The sequence below is a fragment of the Sphaeramia orbicularis genome, chromosome 4, assembly GCF_902148855.1.
Source record: "Sphaeramia orbicularis chromosome 4, fSphaOr1.1, whole genome shotgun sequence".
Lineage (NCBI taxonomy): Eukaryota > Metazoa > Chordata > Actinopteri > Kurtiformes > Apogonidae > Sphaeramia > Sphaeramia orbicularis.
This window is the reverse complement of record NC_043960.1, coordinates 40,900,123-40,927,547: the sequence shown is the minus strand read 5'-3', so window position 1 is coordinate 40,927,547 and position 27,425 is coordinate 40,900,123. Positions and strand designations below refer to the sequence as shown.

Sequence of the window (27,425 nt, the reverse complement as noted above, 5' to 3'; positions counted from 1 at the left end):
TTGCCTGTCTCCTTCTCAGCTCTGCAAGCTCTCCACTCTCTCAGTGCCCTCTTCCTTTCTCTGCTAACAGATTATTAAGTCCTAGTCACAGCGTTCTTGTGCAGCACACCCAGGGCTTAGTGGACCCATGCATGACTAAACCCAAATTTATGGCCGAAGCTCCTGACTCCTACCTTGAAGCTGCTTGGTGAAGCAGTAGACATCAAAAAGCTCATCGGGGGACCTATTGCCGTAGTTACGGACTCCAGGTGAGTCTTCGCGATCACCATAGCAACCAGGCCGAGGAGCTTGGATGGGGTACCTGGAGAGAAAGGGACAGAAACAGAGACAGTGAGAGATTAATTCAACATGGTCATGAAAAAGGCAGCAAAAGACAATCTTTTTTAAAAGACAATCTTTTTTTTTTTTTTGCAAGGGATGAGTCTGTGTTCATGTGTATACAAAAAAAGAGAAAACTGAAGTGCACCTTTATCATCTTCTGCCCCAGAATACAATGAACTTAAGCGCATCCTCTTTCCTTGAATATATAACTACATTTACCACAGAATAAAAACAAATGAACACAAAATCTTTCCCTGAAACTGCTTTTCAGCATTAGCAGTATTAAAATATCACAACAACCTCAGGACAGTAATTGGAAAGCATTTTAACAGTTACAGTATGTTGTTTCTTTTAATTATCCTGCCCTCTGCATGGGTTTCACATGATAATTATCCAACTGTTTTACTTTTAACAGTTGCTAAAAGTGTTTAATTCTGTGGCATTAGATGAAGACCACTTACTGTAAGGCTTTAGACAGAAAAAAAGAGCAGCAAAGAAGGGAGCGAAGTCAAGGAGAGGTTAGAGGAATCAGGAATTCCTTCAGTGGCTTGGCGTGCTGGTGGGGCTGAGAAAACAGCGATCTATATTCAGGCTCCGACTGAGCAATTATTCCACAAGAACATTGATTTCAGCAGCACCGGGGCACAGGCAAAGAGGCTGATTAAAAGATTACGCTGGGCATACGGGAGCTTATGAAGTACTAGGAAACGACACACACACAATCAGACATACATGTGGAGGACACGCAGACACACACAACTGCACACACAAGAAAAAGCTGAAGTACTTCAAGCAACCATCAGAGATAACCAAGTCTTGTAGTCGCTCTGCCCTTTCTCTTTTTTCCTGTTTCTGCCTGGTGGCTGATGAGGCGATGACTGATGTCTGTATTTTTCCAGAGTATTAATTGGACACTTTCCTCCTGGCTGATGTGCAGTCAAAGCCTCCTGGATCTGGACCAATTAGATATCTCCCATGTGAAAACAACAGGAGCGCAGAGCAGAAGGAGAGGAAGAAATAGGAAGGGAAGCTGTGCCGCGGGAAGGCTGAGAAAAATTGTCAGGAAGAAAACAGCCAATCTGTTTGGCTACCGACGCAATAATAATTTGAAATTAAAATGTTGATATGGAGAACAGTGTTTGAGAGACAAGCTCTGACTGGTAATGTTAAGTGTGGCTTAATGGAAAGTGGCACGCTGAAGTGCAAGTGGCAACCTGACAGACAGCTCAGAGGGGCAGATGGAGTTACCGGCATTTCCAGTGTGCAAACAAGCAATTAGGTCCAATTATGTCTCTATCTTTATAGAAACCTCCACAAGATCAAAATAAGTTACTGTACCAAGTTTTCAGACATATTCCTAATGGCAGAGAGCATTTATTTTTCATATCATCTGGCTTGAAACAAATATGTGACAGCCATTTTAAATCAGACCTTACATGCACAAGCTGTCAGCGAACCCAGCTCGGCACTGCTAGTTACTGCTCAGACCAGGACATTTGGATGAACTGTCAAGTTTACGAACATTAGGATTGATAGATGAGTTTCTGGTTCAACCCTGTGTTTGGTGTCCTGTGTAGCCATGTAGCAAAAATCAGAAGAATAATTTGACAGTACTTTAACCCTTTCATGCATGAATTATGAGAACCTTAATGGGTCAAAACGCAGTCATGTCCCATCAGAGAGCGAACTTTAATTGATTTCCTTTCCAACATTTATTTCAATATAAAGTAGCTCCTTGTTTTGGATAATCCCTTATGGTTCAACTAAAGCAAAAACGAATTTAAAAGGAAAAATGTGGGTCAAATTGTCTCTAAAATGTCACTTCAGAGAGATTTTGAATACCGTTTTTTGACCCTAATCGAGTTATTTTTCCTGAGTGTTTTTATTCCTCTTTAGGCATGAAAAAAACAATGCGATCGAAACATTTTTTATGAACCTATTTTTTCATTGAGTTGCAAAAATATTCACTCAGCTGGACATCATGCATTTAATTTTTGAAGCCAAGAAACATGTATTTAATAATAAATAAAAAATTTTAATGCTGCTAATCTGAGGTTTTGTCACATTTTAACATACTCTAATATTAGTTATTACTCACTTTATGGAGATAATAAGCAAAAAAAACCCAAAACTTTTTGTTTAAGAAAAATGGTTAATTACAGTCTATTAACAATAACAAGCAATTGATTTACACTCAAACATGTTACTGCAGATCAGGTTTATCAAGAACAGCAAAGTTACAGTAATGGTATGAATTATAATGTATGGGATGATGCACTAGTGTCCACTGTGTTGGCTGATATGGAACTAAAACAATAAAATCCATGAATATACAAGAGAACAGCTGTAGAGTAACTGTCCACTGTAGTGACCACTATGCATGAAAGGGTTAATAAGGACAGGCATGAACGTCTATTTAAATAATTAAAAAGTAGTTACCGGAAAGATGAATTTCACAGTTTGCTAATGCTATGTTGATTGGACTGGGCACTTTTATTCACAACAACAATATAGTATTTGTTGCCATGACAACATTTATGAGGCTGTTGATGATAAAATAATTATTAATTGTTGCTGTTTATCTCATCTTTATGCTGCTTTGCTGAAATTTCACCCTTGAATATGACCTTTATAACAACACACCAGCTGAGTCAAATTCAACACAATCAAAGATGCTGGGTTGTAAAACTTAAATAAGCAAAGTAGCAGTAAAAATGTAGCGATCCCATGAGTCATTCCAACAACAACAAACCTAAAGTTTGGCTTTTTAACCTCCCAGTGCTCATTTATGCAAAGTTTAAAGCCTCACCGCACAGTCTGGTCGGACAGCCATCCAGCATCGCAGTTGTCGTAGCCGTCAGCGAAGGTAGCCTGCAGCTGGCCCGGGGATGCAATGACTGCTGAATTCTCCACACATACCCTTTTGGCGTCGGCGAAGGACAGAGCATAGCGGTCGTGAGGAGCCCGGTAATGAAATACCACACCTGGAATAAAGAGGTAGAAGGATGTGACGACAAATGATTTTATGAACTGCAGCCTCTGGGTCACAGATATACTTATTTATGAACTGTCACCTTGAACCATTAAAACAGGAGCGTGTACAGTACATGCACACAGACACATAAACACAACGCCCTCTAGACATTATCATCATGTGCTGACATTGTTCCATCTGTGCGGGAGGAAACGGCACCATTCAGGTTCAGCAACCTCAGTACGTGAGTCTCATTTGCATCAGACAGTTGGCCGCTTATCATCAGAGAAAAGAGATGTTGCCCTTGGATACAGTGTATGACAAACAGTGGTGATGTTTATTTTACTGCTTTAACAGTACAAGCTCAGTGTTACCCAGCTACACTCTGCCAGCCTCCGCACGCATGATGGAAAGACAAAACAGGCATTCAAGGAGATATGTGTTATTAAATTCCAGGACCAGAGAGTTTGGAAGCAAGGCAGGAATACATAAATAAAGGAATTTCAGAGGTTAAAAATTGGAAGCAGAATAAAAAGTAGGACCAATGGCCCTGTATCTCACCGGCATGTTCTATCAATAATCAATAACAACTTCAATTTGCGAGGTTGTCAGGTTCTGCGCGCTATGTTCGAGTCCTGTGGTTTTGCTGCAGGAGATCAATCTCCCAATAGAAGTGGGTGGTACTTTCACTGGAGGAGAACTCAACTAATTATGACTTCCTGTCCATATATGACTTCCTATCGGTGCTCAGTAGTAACACATTGATATCTGTAACCATTTCCATGTTATAAGCCATTAAAATATGGACCAGTATAAGTAAAGGCAATTTTTTTAAATGTCAAAAATGTGTCAGAAATTTTAAAAAAATCCAAATTTGTCAAAACTGTGAACACCCTTTGTAGACATCATCCCAAATAAGTTACACAAAAAATTTTGAAATTAACCTGACCAGCAGTTTTGGAGGAGATGACTGTTGAAATGTAGACATTGATGACCTGGAAATGGGTTCTTTGGACAGCCCCACTACTTTCTGAACTTAAGGTGGCTCTTTTATTTCCTGTCTTTCATTATTGGACACACTGATTAATCCAGGTGTGTCTGCTACTTTGTGTTGTGACTGCTGTGGTCAGACACACCTGGATTAATTAGTGTGTCCAATAATGAAAAACAGGAAATAAAGGAGCTACCTTAAATTCAGGAAGTAGTGGGGCTGTGCATAGAGCCCATTCACCCTTTAATGTAGTGTTTCTTAACCTTGGGGTCGGGACCCCACATGAGGTCGCCTGGAATTCAAATGGGGTCGCCTGAAATTTCTAGTAATTGCTAAAAAAAACAAAAAAAAACAAAAAAAACTTACTAATAAAAAATATATGGTGAGCTGAGAGAGACAATATCAATACATAAAAGACATGACAAACTCTGAAGCTGAAACTGAAGCACTGTGGTACTGTTTATCTGTCAAATGTTCACTGTGGTCGGTTTCAGATGCGGCAGCTCTTTCATAATTCACAGTTTGAGTTACTGTTTGTTCAGTATTAATTTGCAGCCTTGTAAATACAAGCTCGACTGTACATATCCTGACCAAGGAAAACAAAATTCTCACTTTGTGCAGTAATCTCCACCTGGCTTTTCTGCCTCCGTCCATAATAATATACATTACAGGGTGGGGAAGCAAAATTTACAATATTTTGAGGCAGGGATTGAAAGACAGTGTATGACCAATTAGTTTATTGAAAGTCATGAGAATTTATTTGCCACAAGAAAATTTACATAATAGAAAATGTTTTTATTCTATGTGTCCTCCTTCTTTCTCAATAACTGCCTTCACACGCTTCCTGAAACTTGCGCAAGTGTTCCTCAAATATTCGGGTGACAACTTCTCCCATTCTTCTTTAATAGTATCTTCCAGACTTTCTCGTAATAGTTTTGCTCATAGTCATTCTCTTCTTTCCATTATAAACAGTCTTTATGGACACTCCAACTATTTTTGAAATCTCCTTTGGTGTGACGAGTGCATTCAGCAAATCACACACTCTTTGATGTTTGCTTTGATGATTACTCATATGGGCAAAAGTTTCTGCAAAGGTATGGATAATAGTGTTCGGTATGATTATGACATCAATATATGTTTGGTTTCAAAACAATTGACATAGTGCCTGCTGAGAAAAAACAACTAAATGTTCATTGTAAATTTTGCTTCCCCACCCTGTATATAGACTGAATGTCATCTAAAATTAACAGTTATTTGCAACATAGTAAAGCAAACCATTACATGATCAAAAACAAATTCATTTTAGCAAAAAAATATCTCTGTTTTGAATGCCTGGGGTTGCCAGAAATTTGTGATGTTAAAATGGGGTCACGAGCCAAAAAAGGTTGGGAACCACTGCTTTAATGTCACTCAAGGTCAAAGGTCATGAACCCAAATGAAAGTCCTTATATGACTTCCTATCAGCGCTCAATAGTAACCATATTGATATCTGTAACCATTTTCATGCTATAAACCATCAAAATATGGCTCATTATAAGTGAAGGCTAATTACCTCCGCCAAGGAGGTTATGTTTTTGCCAGGGTTTGTTTGTTTGTTTGTTTGTTTGTTTGTTTGTTTGTCTGTCCATTAGTGTGCAACATAACTCAAAAAGTTATGGACAGATTTGGATGAAATTTTCAGGGTTTGTTGGAAATGGGATAAGGAAGAAATGATTACATTTTGGTGGTGATCGGGGGTGGGGGGGCCCACGGGGGTGGGGGGGCCACTGATCGTTAGTGTGCAACATAACTCAAAAAGTTATGGACAGATTTGGATGAAATTTTCAGGGTTTGTTGGAAGTGGGATAAGGAAGAAATGATTAAATTTTGGTGGTGATCAGGGGTGGGGGGGCCCACGGGGGGGGCCACTGATCAGCCTTGGTGGAGGTCTGCGCTCTCCGAGTGCTTCTAGTTTTTAATATTTCAACAATTCATCAAAAAATTCTACATCAAAATTACTCAAAACTGTGACCAAACTTTGTAGACAGTGTCCTAAGGAAGCTACATCTAAAATTTGAAATTAATCTGACCAGTAGTTTTGTCGCAGAAGATGTTTGAAAAAATTGCTAACAAAGACGATGATGACCAAGATGATGCCAGACACGGCGCCTTCACAAAAACTCAATGAGCTAAAATGGAGTATGGAACCAAGTGTGGCACAATTCCCTGAGCTGTATAAGGAGCATATATTCCACTTAAATGGGAAAGGAATAGCTTCAGAAGGGTCCGTCTAACAATCCCTCACCTCCCACCTCTGCCTGCCATTCACTGAATGCTGCTCCCCTGAGGAGCATCCAGCGACATGAAAGCCAGTGGGTGTCTGGCTACTAACATGCCTCCTTTATCTTCTCTGGCTTTGTCTGGGAGAGTGACAGAGATTCCTGTGAGATGGAAGCCTGTGTGGCAATTGAAGCATTAGCACTGCGGGCTACGGGTACAGAAAGCAGAAAGGGCCATGTGTCACACACGGACGCAGCTCCCTTAATCCCAGCCGTCCGTCCAGCCATTCTGGCATTCTGATCTTATTTTCCATAGAATTGTGGAGCAGGTTTTTTCTGTCTTTTGTTTTGTACTCTTCTTTCACCTAAATTCTGTGTCTCCATCTTTTCCCTTCTGAGGCTGTGGGATCTAGTGCAAACACAGATACTAGCAGCCTGGCCAATACATTCACCTGAGACAAATGGGTTTTCTCAGCATGGGGAACCCAGTCCTATTCCACAGGAGGGTTGAGTGCCCAATACCTCATTGCTTTATTTTTACCCTCTGCATCTTCACATGTCTCCCCACACTCTCTAGGGAGAGGACGAGGAAGGCGCCATTTATGACTGCATGTTGCCCTCATTGTACCGTTGTTGAAGAGTCTGTATCCTTTGGATCGTCGTAGTAACAGGAGTCGTACACTACACTTGTGCGACTGCTTATGTTTACAGTAAAACAGCAGGTCTTTTCAGATGAATCTGTGTCTGTCCCCAGCAGGTTTAAAACACAATATCTCAAGAACAGTTTGGCAGAATGGTGCAACATTTGGCACCAATGTTTACTCCGACACAAGAATGAACTGAAGAGACTTCAGTGGCCAAAGGTCGAGGTTACTGTGGCTTATTTATCCATTCTTATGATCACAATATCTCAGCAACCCCCTGAAGGATTTTTTTTTTTTCTAATTTGGTATTCACTTAGGCTCAATCCCATTTCACCCCGTAGCCCTCCCCCTTACCCCTCCCCCTTGGCCCTTGCACTTGGCACTACCCTTTGAAATGGAGCTGCAATGGTTAGGGGTTGAAACATTCGCTTATGAAATGGGACAACTCTTCGCGACCTGTTATGTCATCAGCAGTCATCGATGCTGCTATTAACAGATGCGACAACTTTGTTTCCAAAAGTATTCACCATGCCATCAGCAGCTGTAACCATCTCTGTTGCACGGGCTTTGGTCATCTTTTTGCGACTATCAACTATAAACCACAGAAATGCGATCTATAATGGTCGATCAAATGATGAAGTTGTTTACGAAGAAAATGTGTACATTTGTGTGTTTCTTTCATCACACTGCTGCACTTTTTTACTGTGTTTACCTCTATCTTGCCAATGATTTAAACAGAATTACTGGAAATTTCTCTTATCTCTCCGTTCGTAGTGTGGTTCTGAAAAACCTCGGTTTCAAGGGCTATACAGTCCTCCGCCTTAGCCCTTATCCTCCGACTCATCGAGAATCGGTACAACACTACCCCTTCAGGTGTATGCACAAAACAGAGGGGTAAGGGTAAAGGGGAGGGTAAAGGGGTGAATTGGGAGTCAGTCTTAGACTCAAGGATTTGCTTTTGGTGGCCAAAGCTTAAAGGTCGAGACTGTAATGACCTCACACACACATGATTGGCCATAACTGCCAGACATTAAAAGAACTACCATTAACATAATAAGAGAATAGTGGAAGCATCTGATTAAACTATGAAACCTACTATGAACCTACTATAAAAAATAATACAATATTAAACAGTAAAAACATTGACTACATACTGTAATCTGTGGCACTGGGATGGAAGAGAAAACATGTACCAGCCGAGTATAAAATATGGTTTTAGTTACGGTTACAGTTAAAATAAGTCAACATAACAGCTTTACTAAAAAGGACTATTTGCTCTGCAATTACTAAGGTATTAGTAATTTCATATTTTACTGTGATTTAAGACACAAAAGGGGTTCTGCAGATTGGTAAGCTGTGCATGTAAATGTTACTTTGTCCAAGGACTTAACGTCTGGCCTAAGGAAAGACCTTGAAATAAATTTTGTTTTTGTCTTTTTCTCTTCGTTTTTGTCTTGCATTCATGTCGGTTAATGTTCCTCCCAAGTGAACTTCCTTCTTAGTCTTACTTTAAGCTGACTACAGAACTACATGTGCGCAGTGCGTGGAAAAAATGTGTCCTTTCTATGGAAAAAGCCAATTGCTTTATCTGTACCTTCTCTATAAGTGTTAATATACATTCAGCATTACTGAGTCACGCTATACATGCAATGAAAAAGTAAGACAACGTTGATGGAACTCAAAGTATACAACATAGAATCTTGTGCATCAATATAGAGCATGAGCAATAAGGCATTGGAGCTGCACTGTGTTGAACCCAAATGAAAAATACGTGTGAAGAAAGTTGACCTGGGAGACTCACGGCGATCCAGCTACAGTAATACAACGGCACGGAGCGTTGATATAAGTCTGCCACATCACAGAGGTCACAGCGGCAATTACAATACCTTTTCACCCTGTCCAGCGCTGACATACAAACTACCATCCACTCACCAGTTAATAGTATGCAGCCATATTTCAGCGCAGACAACAGCTGACACACGCAATCAATGGCACCGTATTCTAATTGGTGAGACACGGCCAACTGACCAGTCAATACATGCCAAGAAAAAGAAGGAATATGGAGAGAAAACAGGGATTGAGTAAGACAGAGGCAGCAGGGGAGAAATTACGAAAAGTGATGTCAAAAGAGGGAGGACAACTTATCGAGGCGCAGGCACACACAAACGAGTTTATGAGGAGAGCCATGCGGATTAATATGATATTGATATAGCTTAGCAGTATCAATACCTGTTAATTAATACATTATGCACTCAGTAGAATTAGTGTGAGGATGGCTACGGTCTGCCATGTAGCGTGACTGCCAATTAAGACTAAGCCCTGGAGATGGCTACTTCTCGCCGCCAACATAATTGGTTTCCCTCTGAAGAAGTGCTTTTCATACCATGTTAATCGATTGGCCGAGAAATGGGGGACACAGGGTCTCCCAAGCATAGTGACAGGGGTCTAGCTTACTAAATGTAAAGTGTTCTTATAGAGGAAAAAAATGTGTGCATTGGTTTCTTTGATAAACTTAGAATACAAAGACATCCTAGTCCAGGGGTCTCAAACTCATTTTCTTTCAGGGGCCACATTCGGCCAGATTTGATCTCAAGTGGGCCGAACCAGTAAAATAATAGCATAATAACCTATAGCTCAGACCTGGGGGGTCACATGCGGCCTGACAGCTGACTCTAACTGGCCCACATGAGGTCATTGGCAAATTATATGTCAATGCAAATATATATCTTCATAAGAGACGTAACCAATACAACGCAACTGCTTTTATTTTGAAGGATCTGCTAATTTACCATCTTTTTCACACATACTTTCTGTACTCACATAAGGCTTATGCACTGATTGGTTTGTTGGTCAGTTTCAGCCCATGAAGATGTCAGCTAACAGCAAAAAAAGAACAATTGATTCCAAATGCAGAGTTTTTAACAAGACATGGACTTGAAAGTATTTCTTTACTGAAGTCAGAGGTAAAGAAAAAGAAAAGGAACTGTGATATGCAAACAACAAAGCTGGATGCTTTTATAGTTTTCATCTAAAGTTAATGTGGAGCTGGTTTTGCACATTTTCAAAAGTCTTTTTGCGAATATTCATTAAATAGTTGTATTCTGTGCTCCACATTTTCATTTTATTATTGTATTGTTGCATTTACTGTTTTTGTATAATAGTAAAGTATATATATAGATATAGATATATATTAAGGAGAGCTGTAAGTATATTGATCCGGCCCTTAACAACTGTCAAAGTTTCCCATGTGGCCCCATAGGAAACTTAATCGCCCACCCCTGCTACAGATAATGACAACTCCAAATTTTTGTCTTTGTTTTAGTTGCAAAAAACCCCCCATTAAATTATGAAAATACTTACTTTTATAAACTATCCAAACAAAAAAGATGTGAATAACCTGAAAAAACTTAAATTTCTTAAGAAAAATAAGTGTGATTTTGACAATATTATGCCTCAACTTATCATTTATACATGTGCATTATGGATCAGATCTACAAAGACACTAAACACAGAAACTTGTTAAAATTGCGCCTAATTTCCTTTAGACATTTCAGGTTCTTCATATTTGTTCAGGTTATTCACATTTTATTGTTACAGGATAGTTTGTAAATGTATTTTCATAATTTAATGTTATTTTTTGCTCTAAAATAAAGACAAAAAATTGAAGTTGTCATTATTTATAGGCATAGTGTAATATTTTTTTTCACATCAAACCGAGAAGAAAATATGGAGTCATTATTTTTTCTAGGTTATTATTCTGTTATTTTACTGGAGATCCTATTGGTCTGTATTTGGAAACTAAAATGCGTTCGCAAGCCTTGACTGTGGAATTTTTGCACTTTGCAAATTCATCCCACGGGCCGGATTGGAACCTTCGGCGGGCTACATTTGGCCCCCGGGCCGTATGTTTGAGACCCCTGTCCTAGTCTATACTGACATTTACACACATGCATGACTGAGCACAAATACATAGCAGTAGCGAGGCCCTACATATTCACACATACACATATTCACATCTGAGCCATTAAAGAAGAGGCTATCTATGTTCCTTTGAATGAGAGAATGCAGCCATTGTAGTGTGCAGTATCTGGAAAGAAAGCTGATGGGCTTTTAGCATTTCACCATTGCTGATATTAGCAATGCAAGCGCGGGTTTGTGGCAAGCGACAACATCGTGTACAGTGGCTGAAGCATTGTGTAAGTCCCTGTAGTCATTATGATAATGGCGTATTATTAAAAATAGTGAGTGACCTGGAAAGAATGTGATGCTCTGCAGCTAAAATACTCTGACACAGTAATTATGGTTATACTACAGCGAACTAGCTCCAGGTAAGTAGCAAATATGGGTGTCCTGGATACAGATATTTCAGTAAATGGCTTTTTGACAGTGTCATACACCGCTGGGTTCCTGCCTTATTGCTTTCATTAGGACTTCAGTACACGAACGGCACCTGAGTGGCCGAGGTCAATAATGTTTAATGTGTTCTTGAGCTCTCACCTTTTGTCCGTAATCATACATTTTACACGGACAGTAAACAACCCTGGCTGTAATGGCAGTATTAGCCTGACGTGGTGAATAGGGTCATTATTATTCATAGTGGCAGACCTTGAGGGCGATGGGGGAGCTGCACACATGCAAGAGAGGAGAGTTTAGATGCTACAGCAATTTGGTGTACAGGTAAAACACATGACGGCTAAACAGGGTTAATGACTTTGGACATCACCAACGTGTTATTCGTTGTGGTGATTGTATCATGGGGTTTGTGAGCAGATAATAACTGAATCACAGGAGTAATCCATATCAAGAGGTACTTGCAGAGTCTTGGTTTCTTTCTTTTTCTCTGTATTTCAATAGTGTTCAAGTAGATTGGCTGAATGGTGTACTTCAAGTTAATGACACAGGTTAAACTCTTGGGTCATTTTCTCCTCAAAGTAGGTGTAGCTTTTGTTCTGTAGATCAGTGTTGAGAACTGTTTGAAATCCCACTTGTAATGATTAACCTTTTCATGCATGAATTATGAGAATGTTAATCAAGATTTTTTTCTTTATTCCTCTTTAGGCATTGAAAAAACAAAGAGAATTTTTTTTTTTTTTTAATGAAGTTATTTTTCATGGAGTTGCAAAAATGTGCGTTTAATTTTTAAAGCAACGAAACGTGTATTTACTGATATACTGTGTGAAAGCTAAGAAATAAAAACATGAAATGCTGCTAATTTGATGTTTTCCACACATTTTAACATACACTAAAAACAAAAAAGTTATGGATATTTAAAAATTTTGGGGCTGTTTTTTTCAGTTGGGATTTTTGCACAACGCTTTTTACTTTTTGTGTGTGTGAATTGAATTGAAACATTTTTTTATTGACTAGACAGTTTTATTTACAAATGGCAAAAATGACAAAAAAAAAGACAAAAAAAAAAGATATATCCTTAACTTTTTGTTTGTAGTGAACTCCAATACTAGTCACTTCATGGAGATAATATGCCAAAAAAAAAAACCAAACTTTTGTTGTTAATTACAGTCTAATAACAATAACAAGGAATGGATTTACACTCAAATATGTTAGATTTGGTTTATCAAGAACAGCCAAGTTACAGTAATGTTATCAGTTGCAGTGTATTGTGTATTGTGTTGGCTGATATGAAACTAAAACAACAAAATCCATGAATATGCAAGAGAACAGCAGTAGAATAACTGTCCACTGTAGTGACCACTATGCATGAAAGGGTTAATATTGACGGGACACGCATTTTTAGATAATACAATAATCCTGATTTCTTTATTGCAACAATTTTGCAAGGTAGCAAATAGGAAAGAACCAGAGAGATAGTTTGAATTCTACACTTGTAAAGGCTGTAAGGAACTGTGTAAGGGCTGGATTGTTGATGGTGTATTTATGGTGTAGGCATTAAAGCCACTGAACGACTAAATGCCCTGTGGGATGCAAGGAAATGTACCAGCTCACAGAAGCTCTAACTACCAAGCTAGCACATATCTCATATAATATGTTAGGGATGAGCTGAACACACATAAAAAAAAAAGAAAATTGGCTCAGAATTTTTTAGTTCACATAAATATGTAAATGTTCTTGAAAAACACGTTACATTATAGCATACAGAAATATTTATTCAAATCCTTTAGAGCTGCTGCAAGAGAGCTGCACTGTCTTCCTTGCCTGTTTTTAACCCATAAAGACCCGGTGTTACTTTAGTGGCAGCTCCCAAATTAATTATTCTCTATTTTTTTTAACCTTTCTTAAGTAATTTATCACCATTAATTCTAATATTATGCTCTGTATTTTGCATTTTAAGTGAAAATCTGGTATTTTCTTGTATTTAATTTACTGATGATATAGATGTTCATTAAAACTCAGATTAAAGTTGAGGGTTAATATATCCAAAATAGACCAAACTAAAGAAAAGCATATTTTTTTCTGCAGAATATATCATTAATTGAACATAAACCCAGTGCATCCAGTCGCTGTCATTGATCCAACTCAATGGGTTTTACTGGTGAATCAATATTATAGAAGATGACGGTGTTTCCACGGTAACTACAGAGCCTCTGAACGTCCAAATGGGTCATATCTTATGACCATGAAAAGATGACAAACTGTATTTTACATCAATTATTTATATGTATTGATAGGATTAGTGGATCAACAGGTATTAAACATTTTAGATCAGTAGATGATTTTGGTCACCAGTGGCTGTTTGGGTCTTAATGGGTTAAATCTGTTCTTAAAACCCACCTGTTCTCCTTGGCCTTTTAGCACTCGTGCAATGTTGACATTTTGTTTCTGTTTTTATATTTTAACTTGTATTATTTATCTGTTTTTATTTGATTTTAATGTTGTTGTTAATGCTTTTATTAATTTTTATTGTGCTTTTAGTCTTCTGTACAGCACTTTGGTCCACTGGGGTTGTTTTAAAGTGCTTTATAAATAAAGTTGGATTAGAGTCTGCATTTTCTGTATTTTGCTGCTACAAACACTGCATTTTCCCCACAGTGGGATCAGTAAAGTCATATCTTATCATTAAGTTGTATAATAAGCATCATTAATCACAAGATGATCAAACTTTTAGGTCAGGGGTGTCAAAGTCATTTTAATTCAGGGGCCACAATCAGCTAAATTTGATCTGAAGTGGGCTGAGCCAGTAAAATAATAACATAATAATATAATAATATATAAATAATGTCAACTCCAAAATTTTCTCTATGTTTTAGAGTGGAAAAAAAGTAAAATTAAACAATGAAAATGTTTACATCTACAAACTATCCTTTCAAACAATGTGAATAACAGGAAGAAACTGAAACAATAAGTGTAATTTTAACAAAATTCTGCTTCAGTTTATCATTTCCACATGTTCATTATAACATACAGAACACAGCAGGTCTACAAATACACAAAATATTTAATATCAGGCAGAATATTGTTAACATTGTACTTACTTCTCTTAAAACATTTCAGGTTGTTCATATTTGTTCAGGTTATTCAGATTTTTTGTGAAATTATACTTTGTTTTAGTGTAAATACATAAAAATATTTACATTTACTAAGAGAAAAAATTTTGGAGTTGTGAGTATTTATAGATTATTATAGTAGTATTTTACTGGTCTGACCCACTTGAGATTGAATTGGTCTGAATGTGGAACCTGAACTAAAAGGATTGGTAATATCTTAGTGTAATTTTTGCATTTCACAACTTCATCCCCAGGGCCGGACTGGACCCTTTGGCGGGCCGGATTTGGCCCCCGGGCCGCATGTTTGACACCTGTGTTTTAGGTTATTGGTAGCATGAATTTTCTTCCACCACAACAGCTGAAATTTTACAACTGTGTTTACAGAGTACTTACCTTTGACCTCCAAAGGCACTGTGTCCTGTTCGTCATTGATTCCCACTACAACCTCACAGCGGTACAGTCCAGAGTCACTGGAACGTAGCCCCATCAGAGCGAGAGTGGCATTGTAGCGGTTCTCATTGTAACCAGGCAACGTTACACGACCTTGAAAAGCTTTCTTCACCTAATGAGAAGGATAAATGGAAAATTACAACTAATGAAGAAAGGGTGTAATGTAAAAATCAGGGAAAAGAATCAATAGTGTAAAGACATGACCCACAGTGGTTTGCTAAACATTTTCAGGGGTTGTGTCTGTATTTATTCTACCTTCACTACATTGTCTTTGGCCACCAGGACGGACTGTTCCTTCTGCAGACCATCTGAGCCTCTCTGGCCCCAAACCTTGGTCCACTTGATCCTGGGGGGCTCGTGGGAGGAACCAGCACTGGGGCGGAGAGTGAAGAGGCAGGGCAGGAGAACCGTTTTAGAGAGCTCTTCAGTAATGGTCTGATGGGTCACCTTCCGCATATTCACCACAGTGTCTGCGTTGGTGATGCCTGTGGTGAGAAGACGAGAGGAGAATCCATTTCTATGTGTAAATGAAATCACAGGAAACATTAATAACACAACAATATTTTCACGCACTTATTACCACCACCAGGTTACGTTTTTTTCGGGGTTTGTCTGTTAGCAAGATAACTCAAAATGTGGACGGATTTGAATGAAATTTTCAGGAAATGTTGATACTGGCACAAGGAACAAATGATTAAATTTTGGTGGTGATTGGGGGGGGCTGCGTCTCCGAGTGCTTTTCTAGTTTATGGATATTTCATTGAATTATCATTAATAAATGATAAATATTTTCTAGTACATATTGTACAAATTGCTGTTCTACTTGTGTTTTAATAGTGTTTTATACGTATATGTATGCTTGGTATATATATTTAAAGTTTTGTATATGGGTGCTTCAAAAATAGGATAGGGGCAAAAATTCAAACCAGATGTAGACTAATGTTATTAAGCAAGGTTTAGAAGCACTTTGGGTCTGTTTTAAAAAATAAATATTTACTGAGATAAAAGAGAAACTATTTTTCAGATAAAACCCTTTACTTTATAGTATTTTTTAGGCAAAAATCTGCATGTAAAAAGAACACGAATATTATGCGCTACTATTTTTTTGAATGTCTTTTTATTTTCTCACAGGTACATTTTGGGAATCGAAGTAAATATGCAAGACGGAGTGTTTCACAAAAATGACAGCTATTGCAAAATCACTCACGATTTATCTGTGTTTAAATGGGCAGGTTCCACATGTAACACGAGTGGACACGAAACCTGGAATGAGACTGACGATTCATGAAAAAACCTACATGTCTGGATTAGAAAAACCACTAGGATTGTCAAATTTAACACAGTGTCTTTATTTATAGCGGTATATAAGACATACAAGCCATGTGTTCCAGATCAAATGCACTGACATCTAGGTGGGTTTTCCTGTCCCAATTTTGGCCTCGATATTTCATTCAAAATTCATTAATTTTGGGATGGCTCAGAGCAAGAGTATATGTATTTTTTGCATTTATCTGAGGTCATCATTAGGTACATCCTGGGTGGAAATATGTGTAAATTTCTCTTTTATTATTGGTTCTAAAAAGCTGGTAAAAGTGTCAGATACCAAAATGAACCCAGTTTCAGAGAACCACCTATATACAAGGTGGGGAAGCAAAATTTACAATGAACATTTAGTTGTTTTTTCTCAGCAGGCACTACGTCAATTGTTTTGAAATCAAACATATATTGATGTCATAATCATACCTAACACTATTATCCATACCTTTTCAGAAACTTTTGCCCATATGAGTAATCAGGAAAGCAAACGTCAAAGAGTGTGTGATTTGCTGAATGCACTCGTCACACCAAAGGAGATTTCAGAAATAGTTGGAGTGTCCATAAAGACTGTTTATAATGTAAAGAAGAGAATGGGTATGAGCAAAACTATTACGAGAAAGTCTGGAAGTTACTATTAAAGAAGAATGGGAGAAGTTGTCACCCGAATATTTGAGGAACACTTACGCAAGTTTCAAGAAGTGTGTGAAGGCAGTTATTGAGAAAGAAGGAGGACACATAGAATAAAAACATTTTCTATTATGTCAGTTTTCTTGTGGCAAATAAATTCTCATGACTTTCAATAAACTAATTGGTCATACACTGTCTTTCAATCTCTGCCTCAAAATATTGTAAATTTTGCTTCCCCACCCTGTATGTATATGTTTTTTTTTAATTACTAATTTCTTTCCTGCTACTTTTATTATACCTGAATGGAACAACTGTAACAATTTCCCCCTAAGATCAATAAAATATTCTGATTCGGATTCTTAGTAAACTGCAATGTAGAAGAAAACACACACTTTTGTCTTCGGCTCTTTTGTTCTATCAGATCCTCCTGGTAATAGAGTAAAGGGGAAAGAACATAGGCTCATTGTGCCTCTCTGATTATTGCTCATTGATCCAGCAGACTATTACTGTGGTACCTGAGCAGTGGGAGGCAGGGTTATACTGTGGAGGAAAGATATCAAAAGTACTCTCATAAACCATACATCAAATCCGGATATGCATTATGGAATCAATATCTCCACCTCTTCGCAGCTTTAACACCACGGTCACCGCAGAGATACAAATATTACACCCATCGAAACAATGACAGAGAGAAAGAGTGTCTCTATAGAAAACAATCACCCTGCATTCAGAAGAGCTCCAGTATTAAGACAATTCAGACATTTTGTATTGCTGACTTTTCTCCCAGTACAGAAGTCAGTTTCCATTGGTGCTATGATATATTATTGATATCATTCTAATCCTGGGCCACCGTACTTGCAGAGACAGAGGTGGTGTTTACACTGCAGAGAAAAAATGTGAATTTCACTCTCACAAAGCAGTGCTTCTGTTATCAACTCTGTGCTCTATCTACTTCTATGTTAATCTGCTGTGTCCAAAGTGGGAGTGAGGCTGCATTAGACTCTTTTATAGCTCCTATATCTGTATCATTTCTCTTCCTCTTTTTTATTAAGAACACGGACAAACAGAAGTGACTTTATCTAATGTGATATATTTAATAGCTTACGATTCTTACATGCTTTATAAACCAATTGTCTCACTTTCCAGTCTTAGAATTACTCTAAAATTGACATTTCAAAAGCTTTCATACAGTGTCTGGCATAAGTATAACTACAGACAGGTGGAAAATTAAAGCAACAAGTAGTTCCAGGCACAACAAACTCCGTCCCACGCAGGTATTGTAACTTATTTTGGCATCGATCCTGCTGAGGTCATCATGTCTATGTGTGTGCTGATGTCAGCATATCAATTGCTTCTATATTTGTGCCAAGTTTGACGTAAATTGAGACAAAATTGATGTTTTTGCAGATATTTGAAATTTCGTCGACTATAAGTAAATGGGAGAAGAAAAAATATTTTCAAAATTCATAAAAATTGGAACTTTGAGCTTCTTTTCCCAAAATGTAACTACATCTATTCTACTGGTCATTGGCAATCTACAAACCAAATTTGACATGAATTCACCCAATAGTTTTGTTGCTACAGACATGTGAAATATTGCCCATTATAAGTAAATGGGGGGAAAAAATTGTTTTTTTTAAGAAATTCATAAAAAATTTAAACTTTAACCTATGTTTCCCAAAATGTAATGACATGTATTCTGGGTCACTGGCAATCTATTAACCCAATTAGGTATGAATTCAACCAAATGTTTTGCTGCTACAGACATTTGAAATTTCACCCATTATAAGTAAATGGGAAAAAAAAAAGATTTTTAAAAATTCATTAAAAAATTGAAACCAATAGTTTTGCTGCTAGAGTTTTAACAAACAAAGAAACTAACAAGTGGTTCCAGGCACAACAAACCCCGCCCCTCGCAGGTATTGTAACTTATTTTGGCATCGATCCAGCTGATGTCATCATGTCTATGCATTTGGTGATATCAGCATATCAATTGCCTCTATATATGTGCCAAGTCTGAAGTAAATTGAGACAAAATTGATGTTTTTACAGACATATGAAATTTTGCCCATTATAAATAAACAGGGATTTTTTTTTTTTTTTTTTTTTTTTAAGAAATTCATAAAAAAATTTAAACTTTGACCTATGTTTCCCAAAATGTAATGACATGTATTCTGGGTCACTGGCAATCTATAAACCCAATTAGGTATGAATTAAACCAATTGTTTTGCTGCTACAGACATTTGAAATTTTTCCCATTATAAATAAATGTGAAAAAAAAAGATTTTTAAAAATTCATTAAAAAATTGAACTTTGACCTACTGTTCCCATAATGTTATCAGATCTATTCTGGGTCACTGGCAGTCTATCAACCCCATTTGGTATGAATTCAACCAATAGTTTTGCTGCTAGAGTGTTAACAATCAAAGAAACAAACAAACCGAACCAAAAACAACACCCCTTCCCTCCCCTTTGGGGGGGCGGGGTAAAAATTAACATGTCATGGAATTTCACATGGAAGAATGGTGTCCATTCCTTTAGCAGAATTCACACACTATAAAGATCAATGTAAAGGAGCACTGATGCTTCTTCTAATAGCCCAAAACTTCACTAAAACCCTGCACAAGACTAGTGTAACCTGGAAAACTCGGATGATTTGGAAATTAATCCCCTCGCATCTGTGTTTCATGGAGCATATTTGCATCAGATAAACACAGTCTGTTTTTCCTCAAATTTACTGACATTATCCCCCAATTCTGTTAACAAGGCTCACCACATACAGACGTCCAGTGAAAGACAGAAAAAATGTTCCTTACTGTAGCTGTCATCCATCTCATCATCTTTTGAGATTTATTTGGAAAGGATTTACAGTGAATATCCATGCTATATCATGACATAAGCCTCCAGAATTTGAATCCAAAACAAGTTTAAAGCTTTCATTTATCATTACCAGCACAGCTTCTATAATTCATGACCAGGAAATGGGATGAATAAATGGAGAACACAAAAAAACTTAAAAATGACTCCAAATAAGAGAGAAGACAGAGATTTGCACAGGACTAACATTATTACAGAACCCTGTCCCCTCTCTATATTTAACATTTCTTAAGTGATTGAAGAACGCTTATTATAATATTAACCTCTGTATTTTGTGTTTCTACAGTAAAAATCAGGCTTTTTCCTATATTTAATGTACTGATCATGTAGATGTTCATAAAAGCTCAGATTAAAGTTCCAGGTTATTAAGTCAGAAAGAGAGGTAGCTAAAGAAAAAGTGACTTTTTCAACAAAGATATCATTAACTGAACATAAAACAAGCATCTTCATCCACTGTCATTGATTCAACTCCATGGGTTTTACTGGTGAATCAATGTTGTAGAAGATGACGGTGTTTCCACAGTAACTACAGAGCCTCAGTAAGTCCAAATAGGTCATATCTGATGACCATGAAAAGACGGCAAACTGGATTTTACACCAATTATTTACATGTATTGATAGAATTAGTGGATCAACGGATATTAAACATTTTTGATCGGTAGATGGTTTTGGTCACCTATGGCTGTTTCAGTGGTGATTTCTCATAGACTGCAAGGGAAGCCCGGCTTCCCCTAAAATTACGAAAATTAAATGGTTAAATATGTTCGGTTGTGTTGACATTTTATTGACTACAAATGCGTTAGAACACTTTCATCTCAAAGATGAGTTCGTTCAGAATCAGCTTTATCACAAACCAACGGACTCGATGTTGTTCACTTCTCATCCATTCCCGTTGCGCTGTTTTCTCATACGATCTCTGCTCAGTGCATTTGTCCGTAGACTGCGAGCGTCTCTGGGCTTCAATGGGACTGAGTGGAACAGTTTTTTTCATTGCGTCAAAACTGGACGGTAATTGGATAAATGCCACGATGTTGTCCTGCCCCCGGACGCCGGGCGTCTCTGGGGGTGAATGGAGCTGTGGGCGGAGCTCGGCCGGGCTGGACGCCAGAATCCCACGTGCTGATTGGAGGATCGGTCGAAAGGCTGAATCCCGTTTGATTGACAGCTAGTTTCAGAGCTGCTCCTTCACTGACACACTTCAGTTTAATACCGTCGCGCATTCTGCTGTGAAATCAAGAGAGAAACTACTACGAAATTACTCGTTCATTTCTTGCACTGTAAATAAAGCCCACTCATTGTACTTCCTTGTTTCAACTTAACATAATTTCAGCGTTTTCTTGTTTCAGTTACATAATTTATTCATTTGTTGTTCGAGTTTAATATCGTTTTGTAGATAGTTAAATCAATCAAACTGTGGGCTAGGTCGGAGTGAAAGGAGCATCTCTTGTTTAAAAAGGCTGAAGTCTTACACCCACAACACAATGGGCCAAGGCAATCTAAGCAGCCCAGCTCTGATGATATTGAGAGGACACTGGTCCAGTCCCTGGGAAAGACACCTACTTGGTATGATAAGGTCACTGAGCATTTTCTTAATTCTTTTTTTTTTTTTTTTTTTTTTTTTTTTTTTTATTTAAGCCGACAATGAGCTTCCCCTGTCTGAAAGACGAGCAGCCACCACTGGGCTGTTTGGCTCTTTAGGTTAAGGTTAACGCCACAGATGATTTTCATAATTACTACAAATTACCAGAGGTTCATGTAATACCATTCATGTGCAAACAGACCCTCCATGCCGTCTTTTCTTTTTGGCACCTGATGTATATATAGTCTAAGCAGTGTTACCAGTGTTAAATTGGAGCTATATCAACTAACTGGAGGAAATCTAATGTCAAGATTGAAAGGATGACTAAAGGAAGAGATCAGTACAGCGAATCAAAGCATGAGACAGAGAGAAAAAAGTTACTGCCTCGGTGGGTGGAACACAGTGTGAGTGAACGGTGGAGTAAATGACTCTATTGATTTCTCGTCATTAGCGTCAGTTTCTGCTGCACACTTTCTCTGTGTCTTCCTCAACTTCTGTTTGATTGGATCCACGTTAAGGCACCTGTACTCCCCCTCCTCTCAGTAATTAAATGGCTGGTTGGCGGAACATTGGTGTTCTTTCATTGGTCACAGACATGCTGCTGTGTGATTTGCTCACATTGTCCATTTCATTGCTGTCATTTTTCTTCCCATCTCCTGCTATTCACTTTTTTTCCTCCTCTTCCCCTGCAGAACAAGTACCAGCCAGCCTTTAAATGTGCATTTCAGCACTGTATTCTTTTATTTTATTGCTCATTCACTTACTTTTTATTATTTTATCTTCAGAGTAGATACTTTGCTGCATTTTTGTCTTACTTTTAGGTTTTGATTCCTTCCATCAGTCCTGCTGAGAAACTTCACTTCAGCTTTTACATCATTCATGATTCAGATTTAACCTTGCATCAGTTTCCCCATCTTTGATTGCCATTAAATGTTCCCAATGGAGAAAGTAAAGGGTGTGTGTGTGTGTGTGTGTGTGTGTGTGTGTGTGTGTACACCCTGGAATGCATCACAAGTAAAAACATCTCATCTCTCATTTTTTATTCATGGAACGCTGAACACACACCTCCACACACACTCACACAGCTTGATGCCACCATTTTTCATTCCTTACTGGATGGTTAATGTGCCTGTGAGCACAAACAAATAGCAGACGTGTGAATAGCTGTCATTGCTCATTCCTGCAGCTGTTATGCTGTTGCAGTTGCTCAAGCTAAGAGGCTGAGAGCCTCTTCCATGATAGCTTAACATCAGTCCTCCCATCACATTTTCTCCTCCCCATAGACTCATAAACACACATAATACCCACTCCTCTGCTTCTCCCAATGACATCGTCTTAGACAAGCACTACTTGTCTAACTCCCTCACCAACTGATCTATGTTGCTCTGCATGGCAGCATCAAACAGGATTTGTGCTCTGAAATGGCCTCTCGTTTCGCACTTGAAAGCCGTTCAAACCCACTGAGTGAGGTGACCTGTGAAACAAAATGCATGCAAGCTTTCAAAGGCACAGTGATAAGAGGAGAGGAGGGGGGAGGGAGGTGAGGAATAAATAAGCAAAAGAGCGTGGGTTGCTGAAAATTTGCCCTGAAGGTTGTTTTTCTTTTGCAAAGTTAAAAAAAAAAAAAAAAAAAACATCCAAAACAAACATCCTCAGTTTGGAATTTACCTGATAACTACTTAGAATAACTTGTTAAAAAGTAGAAGTTCAGCATTTGATCAAATATGTTGTTATTTTATTTACCATAGAGATGTTTTTTTAAATGGTATACATCTTAAATATCAATACATTAACAAAACAACTCCAGATAGTGTGTAGCTGCAGGTTGGACTGTCAGTTCTGCTGTTGTACAACTCTGATCACAAACTGGCTCTGTGAATTAGTTTGTGGTCCACAAGGCCGGCAAAGTAATGTGCTCTGTGATGAGAGTAGGTGTAGAGGAAAATTGAGCCACTGTTGCATTTGTCTTACTTGATAGCAGAAGCAGTGTAGTTTTCTCTCTCACTGACAGAGAAAACACACACACACGCACACACACACACACACACACACAGAAAGCACAAAGCACAGCTGACGTAATCATAACACGGCTCAGTACGGTAGGCTGTAGCAGGAGGACAAGGAGGGAAAAGACATGGAAGTGGAAGAAAATGGAGTTGTGTGTCCTAGGAAAATAGGACTGATATGATGTGGACAGAAGTCAAAAGGATATGTTGAGAAAACACAGACACACTTGTGTGACGCAGCGGGAGGTGTGTTAAGACTGACAGTGACACGTTCATTCATTCCCTCTTTCTCATACACGCACAAAAACACAACATTCAGAAGAGGCTATCAGATTCCTCTCCATGCTGTCACTCTCTTTGCTTTATCCCCCTGGAGGATGGAGCTCTCATCTTTGTTTACCACACACTCACATGTGTGCTCCTCCCCTCAAACTCACACATAAACACCCAGAAGATAATCAAACTGCAATTTCTAAACCACCGTGCCCAGAGCTTGCTAGAAACAAAAACAGTCATATTTATTCTTCAGCTACGAGGCATCAGTAAAGTTTAATCTGTGTGCCAGTTCCTTCCCTGGTTCCACCTGGATAAGCACCATTTGGGTAACATTATGTTACTTACGTTGCCAATAGCAAAACACTTCCTCAAATGAAACCAACCAAGCTTTACAATCACAATCCCATTCAAGCTCATGCCACTTTATTTGGATAAATGTTTGTCTTTGTTTCCTGAGTGGTGCTGCAATTTACACACCTAAATCAAATGTATTCAATTGCAGATCCCTTCTTGAATAGGCTAAATTACATCTTGAAGGAGACCAGCTGACAATAAAAAACACACTGCTGTCTTTTTCTGTAGTAATGAATGAAAACTAGCGAGGGCCCCACTGCCAATGCCCTATCAAATCTGCATTTAGATGGAAATGTTATCACAAGCGTAACCCCCACGAGACATCCTTTTGTTTGGATATCTGTCTGTGTTTCATATTGCTCTTTGTCCCTGTATTTTTTTTTTAAACAAGGCTCTCCTGCTTGGTGGATGATAAAAAGGAGAAGAAATACAGAGGCTGAATGCCAATACAGAGTAAGGAAGAGCTGAAAAAAAAAAAGAGCAAATGTGCTCAATAAAACTTTTCCGCTAGAAAAAACAAACAGTAAAGTGCAAGTCAGTCCGGTAGACACAGTTAAATGTTAATAGGCGATCTTTTATCGACCCCGTCCCGTGTCTTTGTCAGTTTGCATAAGGGTTGAGAGGAGTAGGGTGTGAAAAGACACATCCTCCATCCTCCCCTGGAAGAGGGGTACTTCCAATGGTTTGCAGATAGAGCACAGATTGTCTTATTTTCTTTCTGCTGGTTCACAGTGGCATATATGTGATCATCATTGTTAACCCATCTGTCTTCACTTTAGAGGTGTTCTGGAATTATTAAACACAGCCGGAGAGCCTTTATGTGCCTGGCACAGAGCGGCACACAGACACGGGGTGGGTGGTAATGGCATTTTCACTGTAATAGGGGACACAATTGCAAACATCATTCCTTATTCTCTCTCTTTCTCTCTCTGTCTTTCTTTTTGAGGAGCCTGCAATGGCTTTTACAATGAAAATGGCCCCTTTGTCTTCAATTTGCCCACATCAAGCCAGTCATGCTGTCAGTCAAGAGCTACCAGGACTGATCAAGTGCATCCTCTCCTGTCGCTGCCACTTCAGCCCTACTGCCTGCGAGTCAGCTGATTATATGTTTGTGTAGAGGTGTGTGTAGGTCATAAATCATGACAGATGAGCTGTCTGACAGGGGCTCCATGCTATTATTTGATCACTGTGTTAAGAAACGACAGCTGATAGAACACAAACAACTGGACTGAAATGGGCTGAGATCGAGCATTTGTTCATAATAGTAAAAGCTGTATGTGAAGTAATGACTTACTGCTGAAACTGTTTTAAGATTAGCTTATTAGCTCCATATTTGTTTTTTTGTTGATTTTTTTTCTCAGCCCTAGTGGCACAATCTGCTCTTGGAATATTAACCATTGTTTAAAAAAAAATGAAAAATCAAAAAAGAACATTTCACCGGGGCTGCTTTCACAGCTGACTTGCTTGGTGTGGATTTTTCATTTTGATCCTTGACAAAAATTGCAGTCTCCCTCAGACCATGGTTTTGAACTGTGGTTCAGTTTCATTTTTGTGTGAAAACAGTTTTTTTTGGATGGGTCAGACTTTTTTCAGTTGGTTTGGATTAAACAAAACATAATGACAAGTATTCAACAGCCATAAAGAAAAAAAACAATGGGGAAAAAGGAAAATGAATGGAGAAGATAAAGACATATTTTGTTGATGAAATAATAGAAAACAATTAAAAACATTGTCCTACTAGAAAAATGACAAAGTTTTAATGTATTATCTGACAGGATGAGAGAGGGGGTAAGAGAGGACAGAGAGTAAAGCCTTCTGAAGATAAAGACACTGCAGTAAAATAATGTCTTCATTAATTTTTCTCTGTTCAAACGTTGCTGGTTTGACAAAACTCCAATGCAGGGCTGTACAGTACTGAATATGTTGCACCTGCTACAAACAGGTCAGTCTGTATGATGAATGAAGTCACTGTAATGCAGTCTGGGCTGTGTGTGAGACAGAAACAACTGTTTGTGTAAAGTGAGTGTTTGTGTTGTTGTAGTTTAAGACCAACATGTGACAGCACCAAAAAAAAAAAAAAATCCAGCTGATCAGTCATTTAATGCATTGCCTGGCAAACAGAAAACAGCAGCAAGTTATTTAACCCATAAAGACCCAACAGCCACTGTCGACCAAATGCATCTACTGATCTAAATGTTTAATACCTGTTGATCCACTAATCATATCAATACATGTAAATAACTGATGGAAAATGCAGTTTATCATTTATATTCTCAAACTCTAAGAAGTGGCCGGAAACTATCCTGTTAGTGTCTACTTTTGAGGGAAATGTCACAGAGGTGGTTCATGTGTATAAGTATCTTGGTGTCTTGATTGATGACTCCCTCACTTTCAGGACCCACATTGAAAACCTGGTAAAGAAGTTTAAGCTTAAACTGGGCTTTTACTTTCAAAATAAGTTGTGGTTTTTTTGTTTTTTTAATGTAAAAAAAACGCCTTGTCACTGACACTTTTTATCGGTGTTAGATTATGGAGATGTTCTTTATATGAATGCATCGTCCAAATGTCTTCATATGGTTGACACAGTTTCTCATGCTTCTCTGAGGGTTCATTACTAATTCTAAAGCCACGACACAGCATTGTGAGTTGTATTCCAGAGTGGGCTGGCCTGCCCGGTCCACTAGGAGGCTGGGACACTGGTACACCTTTATTTACAAGCCATACTTAGGCTACTGCCTTCCTATATCTGTAGTTTAACAACAAGAAGTGTTGATTCTAACTGTTTGCGATCGAATGAGCATTTGTTCGCCCGTACAGAGCAGGGTAAAAGGGCATTTGTCTACTCTGCTCCTTGCACATGGAATATGTTGCTAAAAGACTGGAAACTGATTCAGTTGATCTCCCTGAATGCTTTAAATCCAAACTCAAAGTGCTAGAGAATAACTCAATGACTTGCACTTGTTTTTCATAGGTTAATTTATCCTTAAATTATTGTATGATGTAACTGTATGTTGTAACTATTGCCCTGTTTCCACTACGTGGTAGTTACATGGAATTATGCATTTTAAAACAATTTCCCTGTGGTCTACATAAACTGTAAATGCTCTGCTTGGGTCTGAATTCTTCATTAATTCAACTCCACAGGTCCATCTTCAACCTATTTCTGAGTAATGACACCAGAAAGGTCATTTGAGCACTGGCCCTTTAAATGCAAATGAGCTATGTCATGCCCCACCCCCTCCAGATTGTTGACTGTGCTGCTCTGTCCCATTCAACCAACAACTGAAC

The 27,425-nt window shown here is 38.3% G+C and overlaps 1 protein-coding gene across 1 annotated transcript in view; it reads right to left on the bottom strand.

Moving 5' to 3' along the window:
- Positions 1-27,425, bottom strand: part of ncanb (neurocan b) — a 212,827-nt gene that overhangs the window by 172,984 nt on the left and 12,418 nt on the right. The window contains exons 2-5 of the mRNA XM_030132949.1: positions 15,357-15,586; positions 15,045-15,213; positions 3,131-3,305; positions 174-301 (exon numbers count right to left, since the gene is read on the bottom strand). Of these exons, the coding sequence (XP_029988809.1) occupies positions 174-301; positions 3,131-3,305; positions 15,045-15,213; positions 15,357-15,586 (702 nt within the window). The remainder of the gene's footprint in view (positions 1-173; positions 302-3,130; positions 3,306-15,044; positions 15,214-15,356; positions 15,587-27,425) is intronic.